This window comes from Leptopilina heterotoma, unplaced genomic scaffold (assembly GCF_015476425.1).
Source record: "Leptopilina heterotoma isolate Lh14 unplaced genomic scaffold, ASM1547642v1 Lhet_123, whole genome shotgun sequence".
NCBI lineage: Eukaryota > Metazoa > Arthropoda > Insecta > Hymenoptera > Figitidae > Leptopilina > Leptopilina heterotoma.
In genome coordinates, this window is record NW_025110842.1 from 3246623 (window position 1) to 3268617 (window position 21995).

The 21995-nt window shown below is 26.9% G+C and overlaps 2 protein-coding genes across 4 annotated transcripts; both read right to left on the minus strand.

Annotated features, from left to right (window-relative positions):
• Positions 1 to 15221: 15221 nt before the first annotated feature.
• LOC122512515 (histone H1-like) lies at positions 15222 to 15874 on the minus strand. The gene has a single exon (XM_043628396.1). The coding sequence runs from the start codon at positions 15872 to 15874 to the stop codon at positions 15275 to 15277; it is 600 nt and encodes a 199-aa protein (XP_043484331.1). The 3' UTR covers positions 15222 to 15274.
• An 11-nt stretch (positions 15875 to 15885) lies between these two features.
• On the minus strand, positions 15886 to 21764 carry LOC122512514 (aldo-keto reductase AKR2E4-like). 3 transcript variants are annotated; one of them, XR_006302639.1, is made up of 7 exons: positions 21505 to 21763; positions 21052 to 21219; positions 20823 to 20939; positions 20233 to 20598; positions 19797 to 19945; positions 16935 to 17064; positions 15886 to 16117 (listed from the first exon to the last, which is right to left on the minus strand). XR_006302639.1 is itself a non-coding variant. In XM_043628394.1 (6 exons), the coding sequence occupies exons 1-6, from the start codon at positions 21577 to 21579 to the stop codon at positions 16027 to 16029; spliced, it is 966 nt and encodes a 321-aa protein (XP_043484329.1). In that variant the 5' UTR covers positions 21580 to 21764; the 3' UTR covers positions 15886 to 16026. The 3 variants fall into 3 exon arrangements, 2 of the variants coding, with proteins under 2 accessions (XP_043484329.1, XP_043484330.1); XM_043628394.1 differs by lacking the exon at positions 16935 to 17064 and having other exon boundaries at positions 21505 to 21764; XM_043628395.1 differs by lacking the exon at positions 15886 to 16117 and having other exon boundaries at positions 16873 to 17064.
• Positions 21765 to 21995: the final 231 nt, after the last annotated feature.

Consider the following 21995-nt stretch of genomic DNA (forward strand, 5'->3'; position numbering starts at 1 on the left):
GTGTGGATAGTCCCTAAAAAAGCTGATGCCTCTGGACAGAAAAAATGGAGAGTTGTCATAGATTTCCGAAAAATTAATGAAATTACCGATCAGGATTCTTATCCACTTCCGGTTATAGAAGACATCCTTGACACGCTCGGGAAAGCAAAATTCTTCTCCGCTTTTGACCTCAGTGCTGGATTTCACCAAATACCTATGGAAGAAAATTCAAAAAAATTCACAGCTTTTTCCACACCCGAAGGACACTTCGAGTTTGAACGCATGCCCTTTGGACTAAAAAATGCTCCTGCCACATTCCAGAGGATGATCAACAACGCCTTAAAAGGATTGATAAACAAAATTTGTGTTGTTTATCTCGACGACATCGTAGTTTTCGGATCCACCATAGAAGAACACAACAAAAATTTGGTAACAGTTTTCGAGAGATTACGCCAAACTGGCCTTAAGCTCCAGCCTGATAAGTGTGAATATTTAAGACCCGAGTTAGAATATTTAGGTCATGTTATAACTGCCGATGGAGTCAAACCCAATCCAAAGAAAATCGATGCTGTCTTAAATTTTCCAAAACCTAAAAGTGTTACTAACGTTAAATCATTTTTAGGACTTTCTGGATACTACCGTAAATTTATAAAATGTTATTCAACTATTGCTAAACCTCTTACCGAGTTAACAAAGCTTAACAACGATTTTGTTTGGACTCAAAATTGTCAAGATGCTTTTGACAGATTGAAAGCTGCTTTGTGCAGTGCGCCAGTTTTAAGATACCCCGACTTTGAAAAAGAATTCGTGCTCACAACCGACGCTTCAAATGTAGGACTAGGAGCCATTTTATCCCAAGAAGGTCATCCCTGTTATTACATATCGCGTACACTCAATGCACCCGAAGTAAATTATACTACTACTGAAAAGGAATTGTTAGCAATAGTATGGGCGACTAAAAGACTTAGGCAATACTTGCTAGGTAGAAAATTCAAAATCCTCACCGATCACCAAGCGTTAAAGTGGTTATTCAACGTAAAAGATCCATCATCCAGATTGATGAGATGGAGACTTAAAATGGAAGAATACGACTACGAAGTCGAATACAAGAAAGGTTCGGAAAATACTGCTGCCGACGCTTTATCCAGAGTTCAAGCACTACAAGAACTAAACGAAGAACAAAGTAGTACAGAAACTGAATTTGATTTAGAATCAGAGTTGCCTGATATTGAAGTCATCGAAGAAAAGCAAAATTCTGATTTAAATACACCAGTACCATCACCTGCCGGAAACGGACCAACTTTAGGAGTCTCGACACAAACTTTAACTCCGCTTATTGAAGAAAGCAAAGATGACGATATCCAAGATGTTTTCGACCCAACACCACCAATACCCGTAAACAATGGAATAATTCAAGAATTCTACAGATGGTCTGCTAATAAGACAGATACCCGTGAAATTGAAAAGCCGAATGCCATTGGAAAATTGTGGAGAAAAATCACAAAAAGAGAGACAAATGATACAAATAATGTTATCCTTCCTCAATACTCTGACAAGGATTGGCTTAATTCACTGATTGACACCGCCGAATGGACCATATCAAAAAAATTGAGTATTCTTCGTTTACACTTCGACGATCCAACTATAACCTCCATTGAACGTATAAAACTTAAGAAATTGATAGCATTCATTAGTTTTAAATATCCACAACTAAAAATTCATAGTTGTTATAATTCCACTACAGAACTCACATTAAAAGAACGAGAACACATCATCAAAGAAAGCCACGGCTCATTGATGGCACAACATTTTGGCGAAAATAAATCCATACAAAGAGCAAGAGAATTAGGCATGTGGACCAACATGGAAAATGAAATTATAGATTTCATTAAAAAATGTCACGTGTGTCAAACCCATAAACTAAATCGAATCAAGAGACGATCGGAAGCAATCATCCCTGACACTCCAACGACACCAAATGATAAGATTGCAATGGATATTTTTGGTCCTCTACCCATTACCGCTCAAGGACATGAGTACATATTGTCTATTCAAGATATGTTAACTAAATATCTTGTATTAATTCCTTTAAAGAATACCCAGTCCGAAACCATTATTGAACATCTATTTGACCATTTTATTTACATTTTTGGCTCTCCTAAGCACATTTTAACTGACCAAGGTCAGAACTTAGTGTCGGAATTAATGCAAAACTTTGAAAATCTATTTCGGATTCAACATGTGAAGACGACTGCATTTCACCCTCAAAGTAATGGTGCTCTGGAAAGATCTCACTGCACTATTAAGGATTTGATAAGAACAGCAATGGCAGATCAACACACTGAATGGGACCAGACACTAAAATTTATTTGCATGGCTTATAATACCATGACACACGAAGGAACTGGATTCAGCCCTTTTAAACTCACATTTGGACGCGACGCTAATATTCCATCTACATTAGCTACTACACCTAGTCTGAAATATCCCGAATTGGTAAGGTTATGGCAAGAAAGACACGAAAGATATATTCAGAAGGCTCAAGCAAGGATAGAGAAGTCAAAGGAAAAATACAAAAGAATTCAAGATGCAAGAATTGTATTGCCGCAGCGTTTATTCGACCCTGGTGACCTTGTAATGATAGAAAATACAAAAGAACATAAATTGAGTCCTGATTGGAAAGGGCCTGCAGTAATCATTAAAAGTCTCCCTAATAATAATTATGAAATATCCTTTAATAACAATCGATCAGTCATCCATGCAGATAGATTGAAAATATATAATTATTAAATTTTCAATTCATAAGCCTAAATCCTAATTCTTATCCTTATCTATGAAATTCTCCTAATAAACACTGAAAATGTTTTTCTATTCTTGTAAATAAATCAATGATCTACAAACTTTTGTATACATGTATAAATTAGTATTCTGCGACATACTTTGTAAACTAATAAGCCAATGTGTGTATCAAATTATTTTGTAGAAAAAAAAAAAGGATGAATGAGCGACGCATTAACTGTACTAAAAAGAAAAAGAATTATACTTTGCGAACTTAGAGACTAAGTTCAATCTAAGGTGGGAGGTGTGACACGGGGCTGCATTTTCTCTTTTCTAAAATTCGTAAGAAAACTAACACAGGAAATACTTCCCCTACAAACTGGTCCTGACTGCATTCCTTACGTAACAATAGACAAGCATCCTGACTTTCCCTAAAAACAGGTACCAAAAGGACAGATTCACTTTGACTTGCATACGTGCAGCACGGTTTTCTCCGCTTCGTAAAAACAAGTGTATTTTTAAACTCGCTCTTAAATAAATAAAAATATCGTTATTTTAATTATTTACTTAATTATTAATTTTCCCGTCACATGTAGGTATTAATTTTTATAAATAAATCTTTTATTAAAGTGACCTGATGACGGTCTTCCAAGAATTTTTACAAATAAATGCGACTGGAACATAAATATTATATATTTTTTACATCTTTACTTGGAAGAAAATTAGTTTTCTTTTAACAAGTTTATGATCTTTTCTTACAGTGTATTTATTGAAGAATTGTCGAATAATCGAAATTTCGTAAAGCTGCAATTTTAAACAAATGTATTTGAAAATTCTCAAAGAACTTTATCACAAATAATTTAAAAAGTTGATTAAGAGAAGAATTTTAGTTAAAAATTGTAGAAAATTTTTAAGGAGTAACAGTAAGAAAGGTTTGTATTTGACATTTTTTAAAAATTTTAATTCCTGTAAAAAAATAATAATAATTAAATATTTATTTAAAAAAGAAGTTATTGATATTTTCAAATAATTTTTCAATCAAAGAAATTCGTAAGTAAATGTAACAGAACATTTTTTTAAGTAAAATTTTGTCCTTTATTTTCTAAAAATTAAAAAATTGTCAATTAAAATTTGCAATTGACAAATAGAATTTGTAACATTTTTTCTTTTATTTTAAAAAAATTTTAAATTGATTTAGAGCAATTGCAATTATGAAATAATGATGGAAATTATTTTCTTATAAAGATTAAGAATTTTCTACAAAAATATTAAGAAACGAGAATATGTAATGTTCTTAGTCCCAACAGAAAAGTGTGAGTTTGTGAACTATTGTTATTGAGAAATAAAAAATATATAATGTATAATATTTATTTTCCAGTCGCATTTATATGTAAAAATTATAATTTTTTTTAAGCAAAAGAATGCTCATGGTATATTTTCAAATTAAATATTTCAACAAAAATTTCATTTATATTCAAAGGAAGGAAAACGATGTAATAAATTTTTTTTTTTAATCATAGTTGTTTTTAAAAAATATTTATATATTTAAAGTATAGTAAAACTATTTCTGCAAAAATAAATTAATTTTTTAGATTTTTTGAAGACGTATATAAAAGGTAAAAGAAAAACACTCCTTTACTTTTTTATAAAATAGACGACGTTTCGGTTGTCAGGTTCGCCGCAGCATCATCAGGTCACTTTAATAAAAAAAATTCTTATAAAAATTAATACAACACAATTTAAAAAAAATTAAATTTAAACAAAAAATAAAAAACAATTTTTACCCAGTTAAATTCAATAAAATACACACCACGTCAATAAATTAAAAACCATAGATAAACGTAATACAACAAAAAAAGAATATTAAAATTTACAAATCACAAACATATTGAAACGAGGAATTAGTCAAATTGACTGAGCCTTGGAAATTATTTTTAATAAGGCAAACAGTTTTGGGTAATTCGTAATTATTAATCACAATTCGTTTAAAAAATCCTTTTTCAATAAATTATATAAATAAAAGACAATAATTCAAAAAAATGTGATAAATATTTGCGTTTTTATTATAATTATTTATAAATTATGATTTAAAAAAAAATTTTTTTACCATAATTATTTGTTATGATTTATAATTTTACATTTTTTACGGAAAGGAGAAACATTTTTTTAAAAATTGCCTTAAATTGGCAATTGTTTACAGGGAGGTCTTTTTGAAATAAAATGCCTCGCATATGATTTCATCTTCTGGTAGCAGTTCCACAAAAATAGAAATAATTTTATTATTTTTACAATTGTTTTCAGCACGTCGATAACCCTTTCACAATTTTCAACTGTGAACATTTGCATCATTGCAATAGTATTGTTAATTCAATAAATTTTAAATACCTTACTATATATATTTCGAACCGAGAATTTCATTTTTTCGAGCGATTTTGTTCGTTATCGTCTTTGCTTTTCGAACGATCATCTCGTTTATTCTGTTGTTAATTTTTTGAGAAAATGATTTTGCGACACAAAGTTAGACATTTTTCCAAAAGTGTAGAATAAATTCGAAACTATTTCGACATTTTTCGAAATGTAAGATTAAGTAAATTTCGTAAAAAGTTTGAAATTTTTCTTTCTGTTTTCGAATTTTTTCTTTACTAGTTATAAAATATTGCAAAATGTTTTGCAAAATTTTCTAATTTTGTTACAAATTACAATCTTCAGAATGCCTTAAGATATTTTTCTACCAAAATACGACAAAGTCCCAATCAAATTTGTAAAATTTTCTTAAAAACACAGAACTTGAATTATTGTATTCTTTTTTATTTATTGACAACCAATCCCTTAGAGATGGTCAACCGAAAGCAAACCAGATGTGACAAACATTGGAAAGTATGAAATAGTTTAAACATTTTACAACTTTGCTTGTACGAGAAATTTTTTTTGTCCTACCTGCACGGAAAGTATGTCATTTCGGGCACTTAAGGCGGGCGCAAAGTAACACATTACGCCCGGGAGTGGGAGAAGCGGGCGTAAAAGTATTTTGCGCCCGCTTGTATGACGTCAGCGGGCGGTAAAGTATTTTCCGCCCGCTTCCCCTACCTCCGAGCGGGCGGAAAATACTTTACGGCCCGCTTGTTAATTATTTGATTTTCTTCATTAAAATGCGACATTTTCGACTTTCTTTTTATGTTGACTATAAAACTGCAAACATTTTCAACTTGTTTTATTTTGTCTATAAAAATTTGCAATTTTTTTTTATTTTCTCTAAAAAAATAATGAGATATTTGGTTTTGTTCCCATTTCGTTTATCAAAATTGTCAATTTTAAAAGTTCTTGTTTCAGTTTTGTTCAATTATTAATTACTACGTTCTAAATAAATACTATGTTTCCAGAATACATTGTTTTTTATTTCTATTTTAAAACTTCTATCATTATAGACTTCATTCGATATAATGTTTATATAGAGCTTAATTTTTAACTAATATGAGCGTTTAATCGTGCGTGCCCTCAATGCCATACTTTCCATGCAGTTAGGACAAAAAATTATGTTCGCATCATGGGCGCAAAGGTGATTACGACTTTGGCGAAATTTCGGGACCTCGGGGACACTTTCACTCCCTCGGCTTCGCCTCGGGCGCGAAATTGTGTCCCCTCGGTCCCTTCATTTTGCCATCGTCGCAATCACCTATTTTGCGCCCTTGTTACGAAAATAACTATTTTAGTTACAATAATAAATAAAACTGTTTATTTTAATTGTTTGTAAAATAATAATTATTTATAAATAGACTAAAATTATTATAAAATAAAAACTGTTGGAATATATTCATAAAAATATATCTACATTTTTGAAGTCAATATTTTTAAATGAAATTTATAATAAAAATAATTGCTATTAAGAAAAAATAGCTTGTTTAACAAAACCTTAATAACAAGAGAGGACTAAATGAGGAGCAAATTTTCAAAAGCTGATAAATCCATTTTTAAAAATTTGAGACAAAAATAAATTTAATATTTTAAAGACCTCACAAATCGACTTGTCACTGTTAAATAATTGAAAAGAAATTAATTAATAACGAATTTTCAATTTAAAAACTTTTTTTACATAACCAAGATGACTTATAATTTTTATGTTTTTTATTAGAAAAAATTACCAAAACCTTTGAAGTACTTAATTATGATAATGTTTAATTAAAAACAGAACGACTTAAATAGAAAAAAATTGTTATAAAAATAAATTAATACAGATTTTTTAATTTAAAATTATCTACAGTGGTTATTTGAAAAAAGTTATTTGTTCCATTTTCTCGAAATAAGAAAATATGGGTTTATCAAGTTTTGAAAACGTGCTCCTCATATAATCCATTAATATTAAAATTTTATTTGTTAAAATTCATCTATCTTTTTATTTTCATTTTCATTAATGATTCATTTTTACTATATTAAAAAATAAAGAATTAGTTTTCATAACTAGTAAAGAAAAAATTGGAAATCAGAAAGTATAATTTCAAACTTTTTACGAAATTTACTTAATCTTACTTTTCGAAAAATGTGTCGCAAAAACATTTTCTCAAAAAATTACCAAAATTTCAAGCGAACAGAATCGCTTGAAAAAAATGAAATTCTCAGTTCGAAATGAAACACTAATTAAAGCTGATGTAATATATATAGTAAGGTGTTTAAAATTTATTGACTTAACAATACTATTGCAATGATGCAAATGTTCACAGTTGAAAATTGTGAAAGGGTTATCGACGTGCTGAAAATAATAGTCACAATAATGCAATCAGGTCTATTTATTTGGAACAACTACCAAAAACTGAAATCATATGTGACGGATTTTATTTCAAAAAGACGTCCCTATAAACAATTGCCAGTTTAAAGCAATGTTTAAATAAATATTTAAAAAATTATAAATCATAATACACAATTATGATAAAAAAAATTTTTTTTTAAATCTTAATTTATAAATTATTATAATAAAAACGCAAATATTTATCACATTTAAATATTTTAATTTTAAATTTAAAAAAATTTTATTTTAATTTTAAATATTTTAATTTTTTAAAAAATTGTGTTGTATTAATTTTTATAAAAAATCTTAAATAAATGTAACAGAAAATTTTCTTGAGTAAAATTGTTTCCTTTTTTTCCAAAAAATTTTGAATTTTTTTTAAAGCAATTGTAATTATGAAATAATGATGGAAATTATTTTCTTATAAAGATTGAGAATTTTTTACAAAAATATTAAGAGACTGGAATGTGACTTTTAAGCAACAAGTTAAATTGGAAAATAAAATTGTTTATTAATTGAAGTTTTGAGTTTTGAGAAACTCAAGTTTAGAAATTTATCTTCCTAAACAGAAATTAACATTTTAAAAAATGTCAAATTTAAACCTTTGTTACTGATACTCCTTAAAAATTATTTTTATTTTTTTAATTGAATAATTATTTTTTAGAATTTTTAACTAAATTCCTTCTCTAAATCAACTTTTTAAATTATTTGTGAAAAAGTTCTGTGAGAATTATTTTCAAATACATTTGTTTAAAATTGCAGCTTTACGAAATTTCGATTATTCGACAATTCTTCAATTAAATACACTGTAAGAAAAGATCATAAGCTTGTTAAAAGAAAACTAATTTTATTCCAAGTAAAGATGTAAAAAATATATAATATTTATGTTCCAGTCGCATTTATTTATTAAAATAATAACTTTTTAAGCAAAAGAATGCTCATGGTATATTTTCAAATTATATATTTCTACAAAAATTGCATTTATTTTCAAAGGAAGGAAAACTTTTTTTATTTATTTAGAACATTTATACGGGGAGTTCCTGTGCATATATAAAGTATATATTTATATATATATATATTTAATAAACTGGCAATTGTTTATAGGGACGTCTTTTTGAAATAAAATCCGTCACATATGATTTCAGTTTTTGGTAGTTGTTCCAAATAAATAGACCTGATTGCATTATTGTGACTATTATTTTCAGCACGTCGATAACCCTTTCACAATTTTCAACTGTGAACATTTGCATCATTGCAATAGTATTGTTAATTCAATAAATTTTTTAAATACCTTACTATATATATTTCGAACCGAGAATTTCATTTTTTTCGAGCGATTTTGTTCGTTATCGTCTTTGCTTTTCGAACGATCATCTCGTTTATTCTTCTGTTAATTGTCAAATCGTATCGTCTAATTTTCTAATCGACCGAACTTCTCGACTTTCCCATAATTGACACCTTAAAATAATATAGTATTAACCTATTGTTAAAGAAAATTTAATATCCAAAAAAACTCAAATTCTTAAATCTAGTCAATTAAGATTAATGTAAAAAGTTTATTCAGGGTGCTTAGAGAATTATGATTTTTAAATTTCCGGATCAAAAAGTAAAATATTTCCGAAAATATCAATAACTTCTTTTTTAAATAAATATTTAATTATTATTATTTTTTCACAGGAATTAAAATTTTTAAAAAATGTCAAATACAAACCTTTGTTACTGTTACTCCTTAAAAATTATTTTCTATAATTTTAAACTAAAATTCTTCTCTTAATCAACTTTTTAAATTATTTGTGATAAAGTTCTTTGAGGATTTTCAAATACATTTGTTCTAAATTTCAGCTTTACAAAATTTCGATTATTCGAAAATTCTTCAACTAAATACACTGTAAAAAAACGTTTTGTAAATTTTAAAAAAAATTTATGAAGCAAATTCCACTAACTATGTAGAAAAATTTATTAACATAGATAAGGGAATTTTTCTAAAAAATTATCGAAAACTTCCTTTCAATTTAGAAAATTTCACTTTCTCATCGTTTTTCGAATTATATCCAACCGTTAAGTAAGAAAAATTTCTAAAAAATTGTACAGTGAAAGTATTAATATTTTATAGTTTCTCGTACAAGCAAAGTTGTAAAATGTTTAAACTATTTCATAGTTTTCAATGTTTGTCATATCTGGTTTGCTTTCGGTTGACCATCTCTAAGGGATTAGTTGTCAATAAATAAAAAAGAATACAATAATTCAAGTTCTGTGTTTTTAAGAAAATTTTACAAATTTGATTGGGACTTTGTCGTATTTTGGTAGAAAAATATCTTAAGGCATTCTGAAGATTGTAATTTGTAACAAAATTAGAAAATTTTGCAAAACATTTTGCAATATTTTATAACTAGTAAAGAAAAAATTCGAAAACAGAAAGAAAAATTTCAAACATTTTACGAAATTTACTTAATCTTACATTTCGAAAAATGTCGAAATAGTTTCGAATTTATTCTACACTTTTGGAAAAATGTCTAACTTTGTGTCGCAAAATCATTTTCTCAAAAAATTAACAACAGAATAAACGAGATGATCGTTCGAAAAGCAAAGACGATAACGAACTAAATCGCTCGAAAAAATGAAATTCTCGGTTCGAAATATATATAGTAAGGTGTTTAAAATTTATTGACTTAACAATACTATTGCAATGATGCAAATGTTCACAGTTGAAAATTGTGAAAGAGTTATCGACGTGCTGAAAACAATTGTCGAAATAATAAAATTATTTCTATTTTTGTGGAACTGCTACCAGAAGATGAAATCATTTGTGAGGCATTTTATTTCAAAACGACCTCCCTGTAAACAATTGCCAGTTTAAAGCAATGTTTAAATAAATATTAAAAAAATTATAAATCATAATACACAATTATGATAAAAATTTTTTTTTTAAATCATAATTTATAAGTTATTATAATAAAAACGCAAATATTTATCACATTTAAATATTTTATTTTTTTGTTGTATTGCGTTTACTTATGATTTTTAATTTATTGATATGACGTTTATTTTATTGACTTTAACTAGGTAAAAATTGTTTTTTATTTTTCGTTTAAAATTTTTTTAAAAAATTGAGTTGTATTAATTTTTATAAATTTTTTTTCATTAAAGTGACCTGATGACGGTCTTCCAAAAATCGAAAAAATTAATTTATATTTGCAGAAGTATTTTTTATACTTTAAAAACAAATATTTTTTAAAAACAGCTATGATTAAGAAACAAATATTTATTACTTCGTTTTCCTTTCTTTGAATATAAAAAAAAAATTTGTAGAAATATTTAATTTGAAAATATTCCATGAGCATCCATTTGCTTAAAAAATTATAATTTTTACAAATAAATGCGACTGGAACATAAATATTATACATTTTTTACATTTTCACTTGGAAGAAAATTAGTATTCTTTTATTACAGTGTATTTAATTGAAGAGTTGTCGAATAATCGAAATTTCGTAAAGCTAAAATTTTAAACAAATGTATTTGAATATCCTCGAAGATCTTTTTCACAAATAATTTAAAAAGTTTGATTTAGAGAAGAATTTTAGTTAAAAATTGTAGAAAATAATTATTGAATTAAGAAGATAAAAATAATTTTTAAGGAGTAACAGTAACAAGGGTTTGAATTTGACATTTTTAAAAATCTTAATTCCTGTTTTGAAAGATAAATTTATGAACTTTATGATAGTAAAATGTTTTTTTTTAAATAACGTTATTTTCTAGAAAATATAATAATATATAAAAATAATATAAAAATATAATTCTAATTATAAGCAATGCCTGGGAAATTCAAAAATCATATTAGTAGATTGCAACGTTTGTAAAATTAAATTTTAGTGGCCCCATTTATTAGGTTGATCTTAAACTATATAGAAAAAAATAATGGAGAGCAATGCCAGCGAAATTCAAAAAGCCTTATAAATTATATATATATATATACCAATTATAAATTTTTTTGCACTAATTTTAGTGGCGCCATCTATTGATGTAACTCTTAACCCTATAGATAAAACAGAACATCCGTTTTAACCAACTTAAAACTATAAAATTTAAATATCCCGCCAAGGTAGTTTTAATTCGCTGGTGGTGCCATCTTGCGGTTCTACCTAAAAAGAACAAATCGGTCGGTAAAACAGATTCCTACCTGACCATCAGTGTTTGAATTCATAATAGATACCTACCGAGCAGTTACTGACTGTAGGTACTTAGCTAAGATCAGAACCTGCCCCAGAACTCTCCTAGCTTTACTACTTTTATACACTCTTGAAAGTACCTTAAACCTGATCAGGGCCAGACTTGACAATTCTGGTCAGGCCCACATCAGGAACATCTTAGGGCTCAGATCAGGGCCACGTAGGATTTAAATTTTGAATTTATATCTTTCGAAGATAAAAATGCATGAAATAAATATTTCTTATAATTTAACTTACATAGATCGACAATACTATTTTTAATGAAAAAACCTCATTCTTGATTTTCAAAATTATGTTTTACTATTTTTAAAAACATTGCTCTACATTAATTATGTAATTTTATTATGAAATGTTTCAATTATTTATTTGTAATAATAAATTAATGTACTTAAATCTATACAGAGAAATAAAACAATAATAATATCAACAACAATAATAATAATAATGATAAATTAATAATAATAACAATAAATAAAGAGTTTAAATTAAGGGAGAATGAGGCTAAATGTTAAATTATGAAAAAATATTTTTTTCTAGGAAATAAATCCGCTTAGATACAAATATGTATAGATCAATATTGTAGAGTAATTGTCCTCAACAATTAAAAATCGCAATAAATATAAAAGAAAACATTATCAATATATATTTAAAAAATATTAATATTATAAACTACAATATGTGAAAGCTATTAAAGAAGTAGCAATGTTAAATTTATTTTTGTTTTTCACAACATTTTACATTTAAAAATATTTTTTGTTTACAAAGTCATAACTTTAAACTTATTCCAATTATAAGCAATGCCCGGGAAATTCAAAAATCATATTAGTAGATTGCAACGCTTGTAAAATTAAATTTTAGTGGCCCCATTTATTAGGTTGATCTTAAACTATATAGAAAAAAATAATGGAGAGCAATGCCAGCGAAATTCAAAAAGTCTTATAAATTATATATACCAATTATAATTTAATTTTAGTGGCGCCATCTATTGATATAACATTTAACCTTGCAGATAAAGCAGAACACCTGTTTTAACCAATTTAAAACCTAAAAAATTTAAATATCCCGCCAAGGTGTTTTGAATTCGCTGGTGGCGCCATCTATTGGTTTAACCTCGAACCTGTACTTAGCCGAGATCAGAGCCTGCCCCAGAACTCTCCTAGCTTTACTACTTTTACTTTTAAACATTCTTAAAAGAACTTTATCGAAATATACAAAATACACAATATATATCTCGGTCAAAGAACAAGAAAAAATAAGTAAGTCATGATTTACTTTCGCCACGCTAAAAATTACTTTCGCCATGCTCTTCAGAGGAGTTAACAAAAGTTCCACTTTCGCTACACTTTTCTAATATAAGAAAAGTACCCCATTTCAGAGCAGGCGTTGGAGAAAAACTATTTCTTTGAATTTTATTATTATTATTAGAATTGGAAATTTTGAAAATCTTAGTTCCTATGAAAAAATTTAATAATAATTAAATATTTATTTAAAAATAACGATATTGATGTTTTCGAATAATTTGATAATTAAAGAAATTCGTAAATAAAATGCAATAGAACATTTTTTAAACTATATGAAGGGGGGGGGGGATGGATAATTCTTAATATTTTGATAGAGAAAACGGGAATATGGTTCAAAAATAGTACAAAAATCTAAATAATTAAATAGGGGAGTGAAAATAGTGAAACTTACAATTAGTTTAAGGGACATTCGCAAATAAACTATGTAAGGTTTTAACGGGTCGAGGGGGGGGGTCCAATTTTTTAAAAAATTTCTTATTTTGCGAATAACCCCGTATTGAAAATAAAAAAAAAAATTCTAGAGGTAGAAAATATTTGTTAACTTTGAAAAGAGCGAATTGTTCTTTTTTTGTGTTAGAGCAAATTTTATTTTCTCTACGACGTATCAACAGGTGATTTTTCTATACGTGTGCCATGACTGACTCTTCAAGGAGAATTGTGTGTGCCGACGAAATTCGCGGGATATTTATGTTGTTCCAGAGTAGCACTCGCTGATGGCAGGGATAAGCTGCTCCTCGATTGGTTGATTGAAAAAAGGTGGGAGTACGGTATTCGCGACTCAGTATAAAATGTTTCGCATTCACACCCGTTGAGCTCATTCAGCGTTTTTCGTTCTTCTTAGTAGCAGAAGTAGAGAAAATTTAACTTTATCATATAATTCTTAACATATATTTTATAATATAATATTGAAACCAAAAAGGATTCCGTTTTTAGTGTATCAAATATGACCGGACTCAGTAAGGGAGTTAGAGGAGGAAAATGTCATCGTAAAGTTTTGCGTGATAATATTCACGATAGTGATAGGACAATGAAAGAAGAATTATTTTAAATAAATTAAATTATTAATTAATTAATTAATTAATTATTAATTAATTAAATTATTTTTCTAAATGTTTAATAATTTTTTGATGAATAATAAAATTCGTTGCAGGAATTTAATTTATTAGCATCAGGATAAGAAAAGAGTAAATATTTTTGATGAAAATTAGGAAAAAGTGAGGAAAATAAAATGCAGACTAGAATTTTTGTCAGTTTTGTAAAGTTTCTAAAACGAATTTTTTGGAAGTCAAGTTTAATTTCTATTATTATTTAATTTTAATAAATCTTCAGTAGCTTAATAATCAGTACCCCCCTTTGCCTACCTGGAGGCTTCTTCCTTTACATTTAAATAAATTTGTCATTTTAATTCAGATAGTGAAATAAACCTTCAGTAATATAATAATTCACCCACTTTTAGGATTGGTATTTAAAAAAAAAATCTTCAGTAGTATAATGGTCAGTATTCCCTTTTTCAGAATTTTGTTTGTTATTTAACTTGATTATCAGTAACATATTAGTTAAAACTCACAGATTTAGATTATAAAATTGTTATTTCAATAAATCTTCAGTAGTATAATGGTCAGAATCCCCTTTTTAGTAAACCTATTTTTAGTTAAATAAATCTTTCCTAAAATAATTTTCAACGCCCAAATTGAAGGGGGTTAGTTAGTTACTTATTGTTATTTAAATAAATCTTTAGTAACATTGTAGCTAATTCATAGTTACTCGTCAGTAACAAATTGAAGGGGGTTTGTTACTCATTGTTATTTAAATAAATCTTCAGGTAACATAGTAGCTAATGACAATGTTAGGGCCATTTTCACTAATACCGATTAAAAGTTAATCAATGACTTTTAATCATTAGTAATCCTCAATTTATCATTATTAATCCTCAATCAACCAATCATGAGCCGTTAAATTGACTTTAATCATTTAACTTTTAATTGAATTTGGTGGAATTAGTCCTTAGTGTCATAAAGGCTGAATTCCGCAAAGTATTAAAAACTTTATAAACTTCAGCTTTATGTTACTACCAGGATCTAAATAGATAAATTTTTTTTTCAAGAATAAAAGAATAAAATCTATTTGCAACCAGGAAATTAGATTCCTCCGTTAAAAATATTTGGTGGCCCTGAAAAGGGCCGTTTGTAAATTTAGTCGTCTCTCATCGCTTACTTCTTGGCAACCTTCTTTGCCACCGTCTTCCTAGCCTTGGGAGCAGCCCTCTTCTTAGCCGATGCTGGTGCCTTCGCTTTCTTAGGCGCAGCTTTCGTCACCTTAGGCTTGGCACTCGTGGATTTTGCCTTTGGTGGTTTAGCCGCCACTTTAGGTGTCTTCTTCTTCTCGGCAATTGCCCTCTTGGCCTTGGCGGCAATAATCTTCCTCGGCGTTGATGTTGCCCTCTTCTTAGCCTTCGCTGCACTCTTTACTTTCCCTTTAGCAGCAGCACCCTTGCTCTTACTATCGGCCAATTTGAATGAACCAGCCGCACCCTTTCCCTTCGTTTGCACCAAAATTCCATTTGTCACTGCTGATTTCAGATATTTTTTGATGAACGGCGCCTGCTTCTCGACATCCACTTTGTAGCTGGCGGCAATGTACTTCTTAATCGCCTGCAACGAAGAACCGTTTCGCTCCTTCAGAGATCTAATCGATGCGTTCACCATTCCCGACGTTGGCGGATGAGTCGATTTCGCTCGTGGTTTTTTCACCTTCGTCGCTGATTTCTTCGACTGCACTGCTCCCAATGATGCTTCTATCTTATCTCCCATTTTTCACTATATTCAAAATTCGATTTTTAAAAGTTGTTTTTCAAAATCCGATTTTTAAAAGTTGATTTTTAAAATTCGTGTTTTAAAACTTAAAGATTTCAAATTTCAATTCTCTTACGTTCCTTATGCAACGATTGAGAGTGAATAGGTAACTATTTTAATGCAACGCGGGATACAGTTCTAGAGCACGGACGATGAAGAGAGACCTCGTCGCTCGTGCACCAACATCCATTCGAATTCTCTCTAAAACATGAATCGTAATCAAATGTTAATTAATTTTTTTCCCCTCTCAATTTTAGTCGAATATTAACAATTCCCTTTCATTTCTGTTGGACATCTACTATTAAGTTTATTCCAAAAGGAAACAATTTCACATCCCTTTCAAAATGAGGAGGAAAAATTCAAATTTTCAAGGGACTAATGTTTTACCCACCACGTATTGACATTCAAAAATGATTAAAAATCGGGTAAAATTGATTTTTTCGACGGCAAAATATAATGAGATGGAATGTCCAGATTTCACACTTAATACAAATGTAGCTACTTTGAATTTTTTCGTAACAAATTAATGAAATAGGAAATGTTTAAAGTTGGGGATATGTTCTAATTTACGGATAGAAAGCAGACGACGTCGGTTGTGTGTATATGAAAGCTTTGGATCAATAGTGAAAATTTAATAATAATTCGTAATTTTTTTGTTTTCGGTTTGGAAAATAATTTTAAAATTTGTAAATATGGGAATTTTTGGCAAATTTGTTTCTTTTCTGGATGTTTACGGAACGACAAGGACAAAGTGCGCCTTAAAGCATATACTATGAGATTTTGTTTTTTACATTTTTTTTTCTTTTTGAAGGTAATTTTTACTATTTGGACAATTCACTAATTTCGTGCATCTTGTAATTTGGGTTTTATTTCTTAAATACGGAAAAAAATTATTTTTAAAAAGTATGTTGGGTTTGTGTATATACATATAGAGGGGGAGAAATAAATAGGTCAGGAATTTTTAAATTATTTATTACCCTTGAGTAAAATTATAAAAATAGAAGAAGTACGAGACTACCTTTTTATATTCTTATACAAATTTCTGTATTTAGTTTTGTATTTGGGATTATTTAGCCGTTTATTGTTTCAAGTACTCTGGGAGTTCTCAAAATTCGTCATCGAATGGATAGTATTTAAATCCTTTGTATCTAGAAAGAATATGTTTAGGAATTAGTTAATATTTTATATTATTGCAGATTCAATTGACTAACAATAAAATAATTGAAATTATATTCTTGTTATTATATAAATATATAACATTTTCAAAAATTCTACTTAAAACCTTCTGAAATCTAATGACTTGTAAAAATTCCAACTTTAATTCTCTTAAAATTCAATTATTTTCTACAACTTTTAATCAAACTTCTTCTCGAAATCAATTTATTTTTAATAATTTTCCGAAACTTCTTAGAGAATTCAATTATTTAAATACAAAAATTCAGTTTTTTATAATGATTCTAAGTCCATGTTTTTTAAGTTATTAATTAATTTTCAAAAAATTATAATAAAAAAAATTCTTAAAATTAATTTTTCAAAAATTTTTTAAAAATAATTTATGAACGATAATAGTTTTTTATTCATATGCAATTTAAAAATTTCTAAACAATTGAAATTTGGTAGATTCTATTGAAAAAAATAATTGAATTTTTAAAGAATTTTAATTATTAATATAAACGTGATTTCTCCAAAATTTTAATTAATCTAAAAAAAGGAAAATTTAAAAAAATTTTAATTTACTTTCTTCGAAAAGAATTGAATTTCTTAAAAAAAATTTTGTATAATTCAAAAAAAAATTATTTTTTCAAGAATTTTGATTAAAAATTTTGAACATGTTTGTTATATCTAAAAATAATTGTAAAAAAATTTGAATTTTTTTGGTATGTATTTGAATTTTTTGAAAATTCGTATTTGAAAATATTGAAAATAATTGAATTTTAAAAAATTAGAATACAAAAATTCTAAGAATTATTTTTTTCAAAAATATTTTAATATCATTTTTAAAAGCTAATTTTTATTAATTACCATTTTTAAATTTACACATTGAAGATTTTTCATTAAAGTTTTTGAGAAGTCAATTATTTTCAAAATTTGCAATTAAAATTCTTTAAAAGTTGATTTTCAAAAATTTCTTATAAAGCACTTTGAAAAAAATCAATTATTTTCAATTAAATTTTACGAAATTTCAATTATTGAAACTCTTTTTTATTGTAAATTTTGAAAATTTATTTAGTAAGAATTTATAAAAATACTTGAATTGTTTCGAAGAAATTTAAAAATTTTAGGAAATATAATTGAATTTTATGAAAATATTTGAAAATATTTGAATTCTTCAAAAAAATTCAATTAAAGATGTTTTGAAAATAATTGAATTCCTGCTAAGAATTTTACTATTTATAAAAATAATTGAATTGTTTCAAAGGATTTATGAAGATTTTAGAAAATAATCGAATTTATTCGAAATATATTCAAAAATTTCTTTAAAAATTGATTTCTTCCAAGGAATTCAATTAAAATTGAATTCAATTTCAATTATTTTCAAAATTTGCAATTAAAATTCTTTAAAAGTTGATTTTCAAAAATTTTGAAATTATTTTCAATCAAATTTTACGAAATTTCAATTGTTAACTCTTTTTTATTGTAAATTTTGAAAATTTATTTAGTATTTATAAAAATAGTTGAATTGTTTCGAAGAACTTATTAAAATTTTAGGAAATAATTGAATTTTATGAAAATATTTGAATTCTTCCGTGAAATTAAATTTAAGATTTTTTGAAAATAATTGAATTCCTGCAAAGAATTTTAATATTTATAAAAATAATTGAATTGTTTCGAAGGATTAATTAAGATTTTAGAAAATAATTGAATTTATTCGAAATATATTCAAAAATTTTTTCAATTTTCTTTAAAAATTGAATTCTTCCGAGGAATTCAATTTCAATTATTTGCAAAATTAGCAATTAAAATTCTTCAAAAGTTGATTATTAAAAATTGTTTATAAAACACTTTGAAGAAAGTGTTTAAATTAAAATTTTAGGAAATAATTGAATTTCATGAAAATATTTGAATTCTTCCGAGAAATTCAATTAAAGATGTTTTGAAAATAATTGAATTCCTAGCAAAGAATTTTACTATTTATAAAAATAATTGAATTCCTGCAAAGAATTTTACTATTAAGAAAAATAATTGAATTGTTTCAAAGGATTCATTAAGATTTTAGAAAGTAATTGACTTTATTCGAAATATATTAAAAATTTCTTTAAAAATTTAATTATTCCGAGGAATTCAAGTAAAATTGAATTCAATTTCAATCATTTTCGAAATTTGCCATTAAAATTCTTCAAAAATTGATTTTTAAAAATTGTTATAAAACAATTTGAAATAAATAAAGTAATTTTAATTAAATTTTACAAAATTTCAATTATTGAAACTTTTTTTAATTGTAAATTTCGAAAATTTAATTAGAAAAATTGTTACAAAATAACTTTTTAAGATTTGTCTATAGTACTGATCATTATTCTACTGAAGATTTATTTAAATACTAACAGGATCCTAAAAATGGGTGGACACAGTTTTTCCAAGGATATCAAATATTTGAGACAAAAAAAAAATGTATTAAAATAGTCGCGAAGCACCGTTTTGATACGTTTTTAGTCTCAATTTCAAAGTCTTAGAAAAACTCTGAATAGGAGTGTTATTTTTTTTAATTACTGAAGATTATTCAACGTACAATGAAATCGTTAAGAAGGGGGTACTGACTATTATATATTACTGAAGATTTATTCAACTAACAATTAGCGACTAAACGTGGGGTACTGTCTATTATTTTGCGGAAGATTTATTCAAATAACAATGAATAACAAAAGTTATTCTAGAAACTTACTGAACTGCCGGGCAAGTTCTCTTTCCAGAATCCAATTTTTCAATTTCGATAATTTCCTCCGCTGTCAATTTAAAATCGAAAATATCAAAATTAGCCTTGAGATTCTTTTCTGTACTCGATTTTGGAATCGGAATCGTGCCAATGTCGACCTGTAAAAATAAATTCATAATAATTATATGTCATTTTGTAATTATAAAATTTAATAAAGTGTAATAAAAAATAATAGTAAATATAAGAAAGTAAATAAAGTGTAATAAAATATTATAGGAAATATAATGAGGTAAATAAAATACGAATATTATTTTAATACAGAAAGAGAAAAAAACATAAGTGAAAAATAATTTGAGAAACTCTGTAAATTTGGAAAATACTGTAAAAGTTATTTAAAAGTTATTTTGGCAAATAGGTAAGTTTAGTAAATTGTCGATTTGAATACCAAAAATCGGAGAGCGATTTGAAATTTCGTTTTGTTATATTTTTCCGCCAATTTCAGAAGAATTGGCGCGTCGAGTGTGACTTTTTCAACGGACTTGAAACCCGAATTTGATCCCGGTGTGTTTGGTGCACCAAATGGACTGTACGATGTAATTTCTATTGAATATTCACGGCACAAGTCTCGTAATTTTTTCTGCACTAAATTCACGTGGCATTCGACTTGATTCATAACTGGTTTTATCTTTGCAACCGCCAATATTCTCCTTATTTGCTCGGCATTAAAATTACTCAAACCGATATTTTTCGTTAATTTCAGTTCCACGCATTTCTCCATTCCCCGCCACGTTTCAATATAGTCGACATCGTCCTGGAAAAAGGAGAATAAAAAATTATTTTTTTGAGGTAATTTTAGTTTTTTAAAAATATTGTGTCGTTTTTTTTAAATATTTTGTTAAATTAATTTTACTGTGTTAATTTAACCTCTAAATCTGAATTAGTAGATTTTTTTTTAAAATTATAATAAATAAATGTAGTAATGATGTTTTTTTATTATAATAAATGAACTCTTAAAATTAATTTTTTTTTTAATACCGAATCAGACACTGGCCAGTGAATTAGATAAAGGTCGATATAGTCGAGACCGAATTTTTTTAACGAATCTTTACAAGCTTTTACCACTTCCTGTTCCTTGTGGTCATCATTCCAAACCTTGAAATTAAAGAATAATTTTTTCGTTTATTAGAAATATTTTTTTATTCGATTTTTAAATATATTTTAAAATAAAATTTAATTTGAAATAAAATTTTGCCTAGATACTTACTTTAGTAACAATAAATAAATCTTCCCTCTTTACGGTGCCATCTGCAATTTTTTCTCGCAAAACTTTGCCAATTTCCCTCTCGTTCCCATAAACAGCGGCGCAATCAAAGTGCCGATAACCGATGTCAATTGCTAATCGAACTGCACTTTCGACTTCAGACGGACTGTCCTAATTTTTTTTTGTAGGTGATAAAAAAGACGAAGTTAAAAATTATAAAGTATTTTTTAATTTTTCTTTTTTTCCAATTTCATGTTTTGCAAAAAAAAGTTCATTTTTTGCAAAAATTTTTAAGGTTATGTTTTAGACAAAACTATGAACAATAAATAATTTATAATTTAATTTGAATTCGTAAATGAAGAGAAAGATTTAATTTAGTTCCAATTCGTAATTTGGAAAAAAAGAAAGAAAAATATTTGAAAAATTGATAAATTGAAAAAAGAAAATTGTACTTACAACACCCTGCCATGTACCGAGTCCAAGAACTGGTACTTTTGATCCATTATTCAGTGTTATTGAAGGAACTGACATTTTTCTATAAAAATTTTATTTTTCTTTACAAAAAATTTGTTCTTTTTTGGTTAATAAAATTTAATTAAAAAATTTTAAATAAATATTTCACTGTTGTTTTTTTGTAGGTGAACGGAATTATTATGGAAGTGGTAAAAGCAGATGATAACCAAGCCCATTGAGCTATGCAACGAACAGTCAGACCAGTCAAGACCAGTCTCAGAATTCTGCGAACTAGAAACTTGAATTTTTAATCACCGATGGCGCCACTAATCAACTACAAATTTTATATCACAACAGAAAACTGCAATCGGGTGAGTGTTTTTATTTTCTTTTCTCTTCGACTAAATGTTACTTTGAGGTTTTTTGAATATTGTAGAACAATACGAATTTTATTATTCTTGAAAGAATTTAAATATTTAAAAAAATAATTCAAT

What these genes read in the sequence shown, in the direction of transcription:
- LOC122512515 (XM_043628396.1), bottom strand. Translation starts at nt 15,874, where the DNA reads ATGGGAGATAAGATAGAAGCATCATTGGGAGCAGTGCAGTCGAAGAAA.
- LOC122512514 (XM_043628394.1), bottom strand. Translation starts at nt 21,579, where the DNA reads ATGTCAGTTCCTTCAATAACACTGAATAATGGATCAAAAGTACCAGTT. An exon ending in AAATCGCTCTCCGATTTTTG is followed by an intron (nt 19,946 to 20,232) that starts GTATTCAAATCG and finishes TTATTTTTACAG; the next exon opens with GTCGACATTGGCACGATTCC. An exon ending in AGAACTTGCCCGGCAGTTCA is followed by an intron (nt 16,118 to 19,796) that starts GTAAGTTTCTAG and finishes TTCATGTTTTAG; the next exon opens with AGAGAATTCGAATGGATGTT.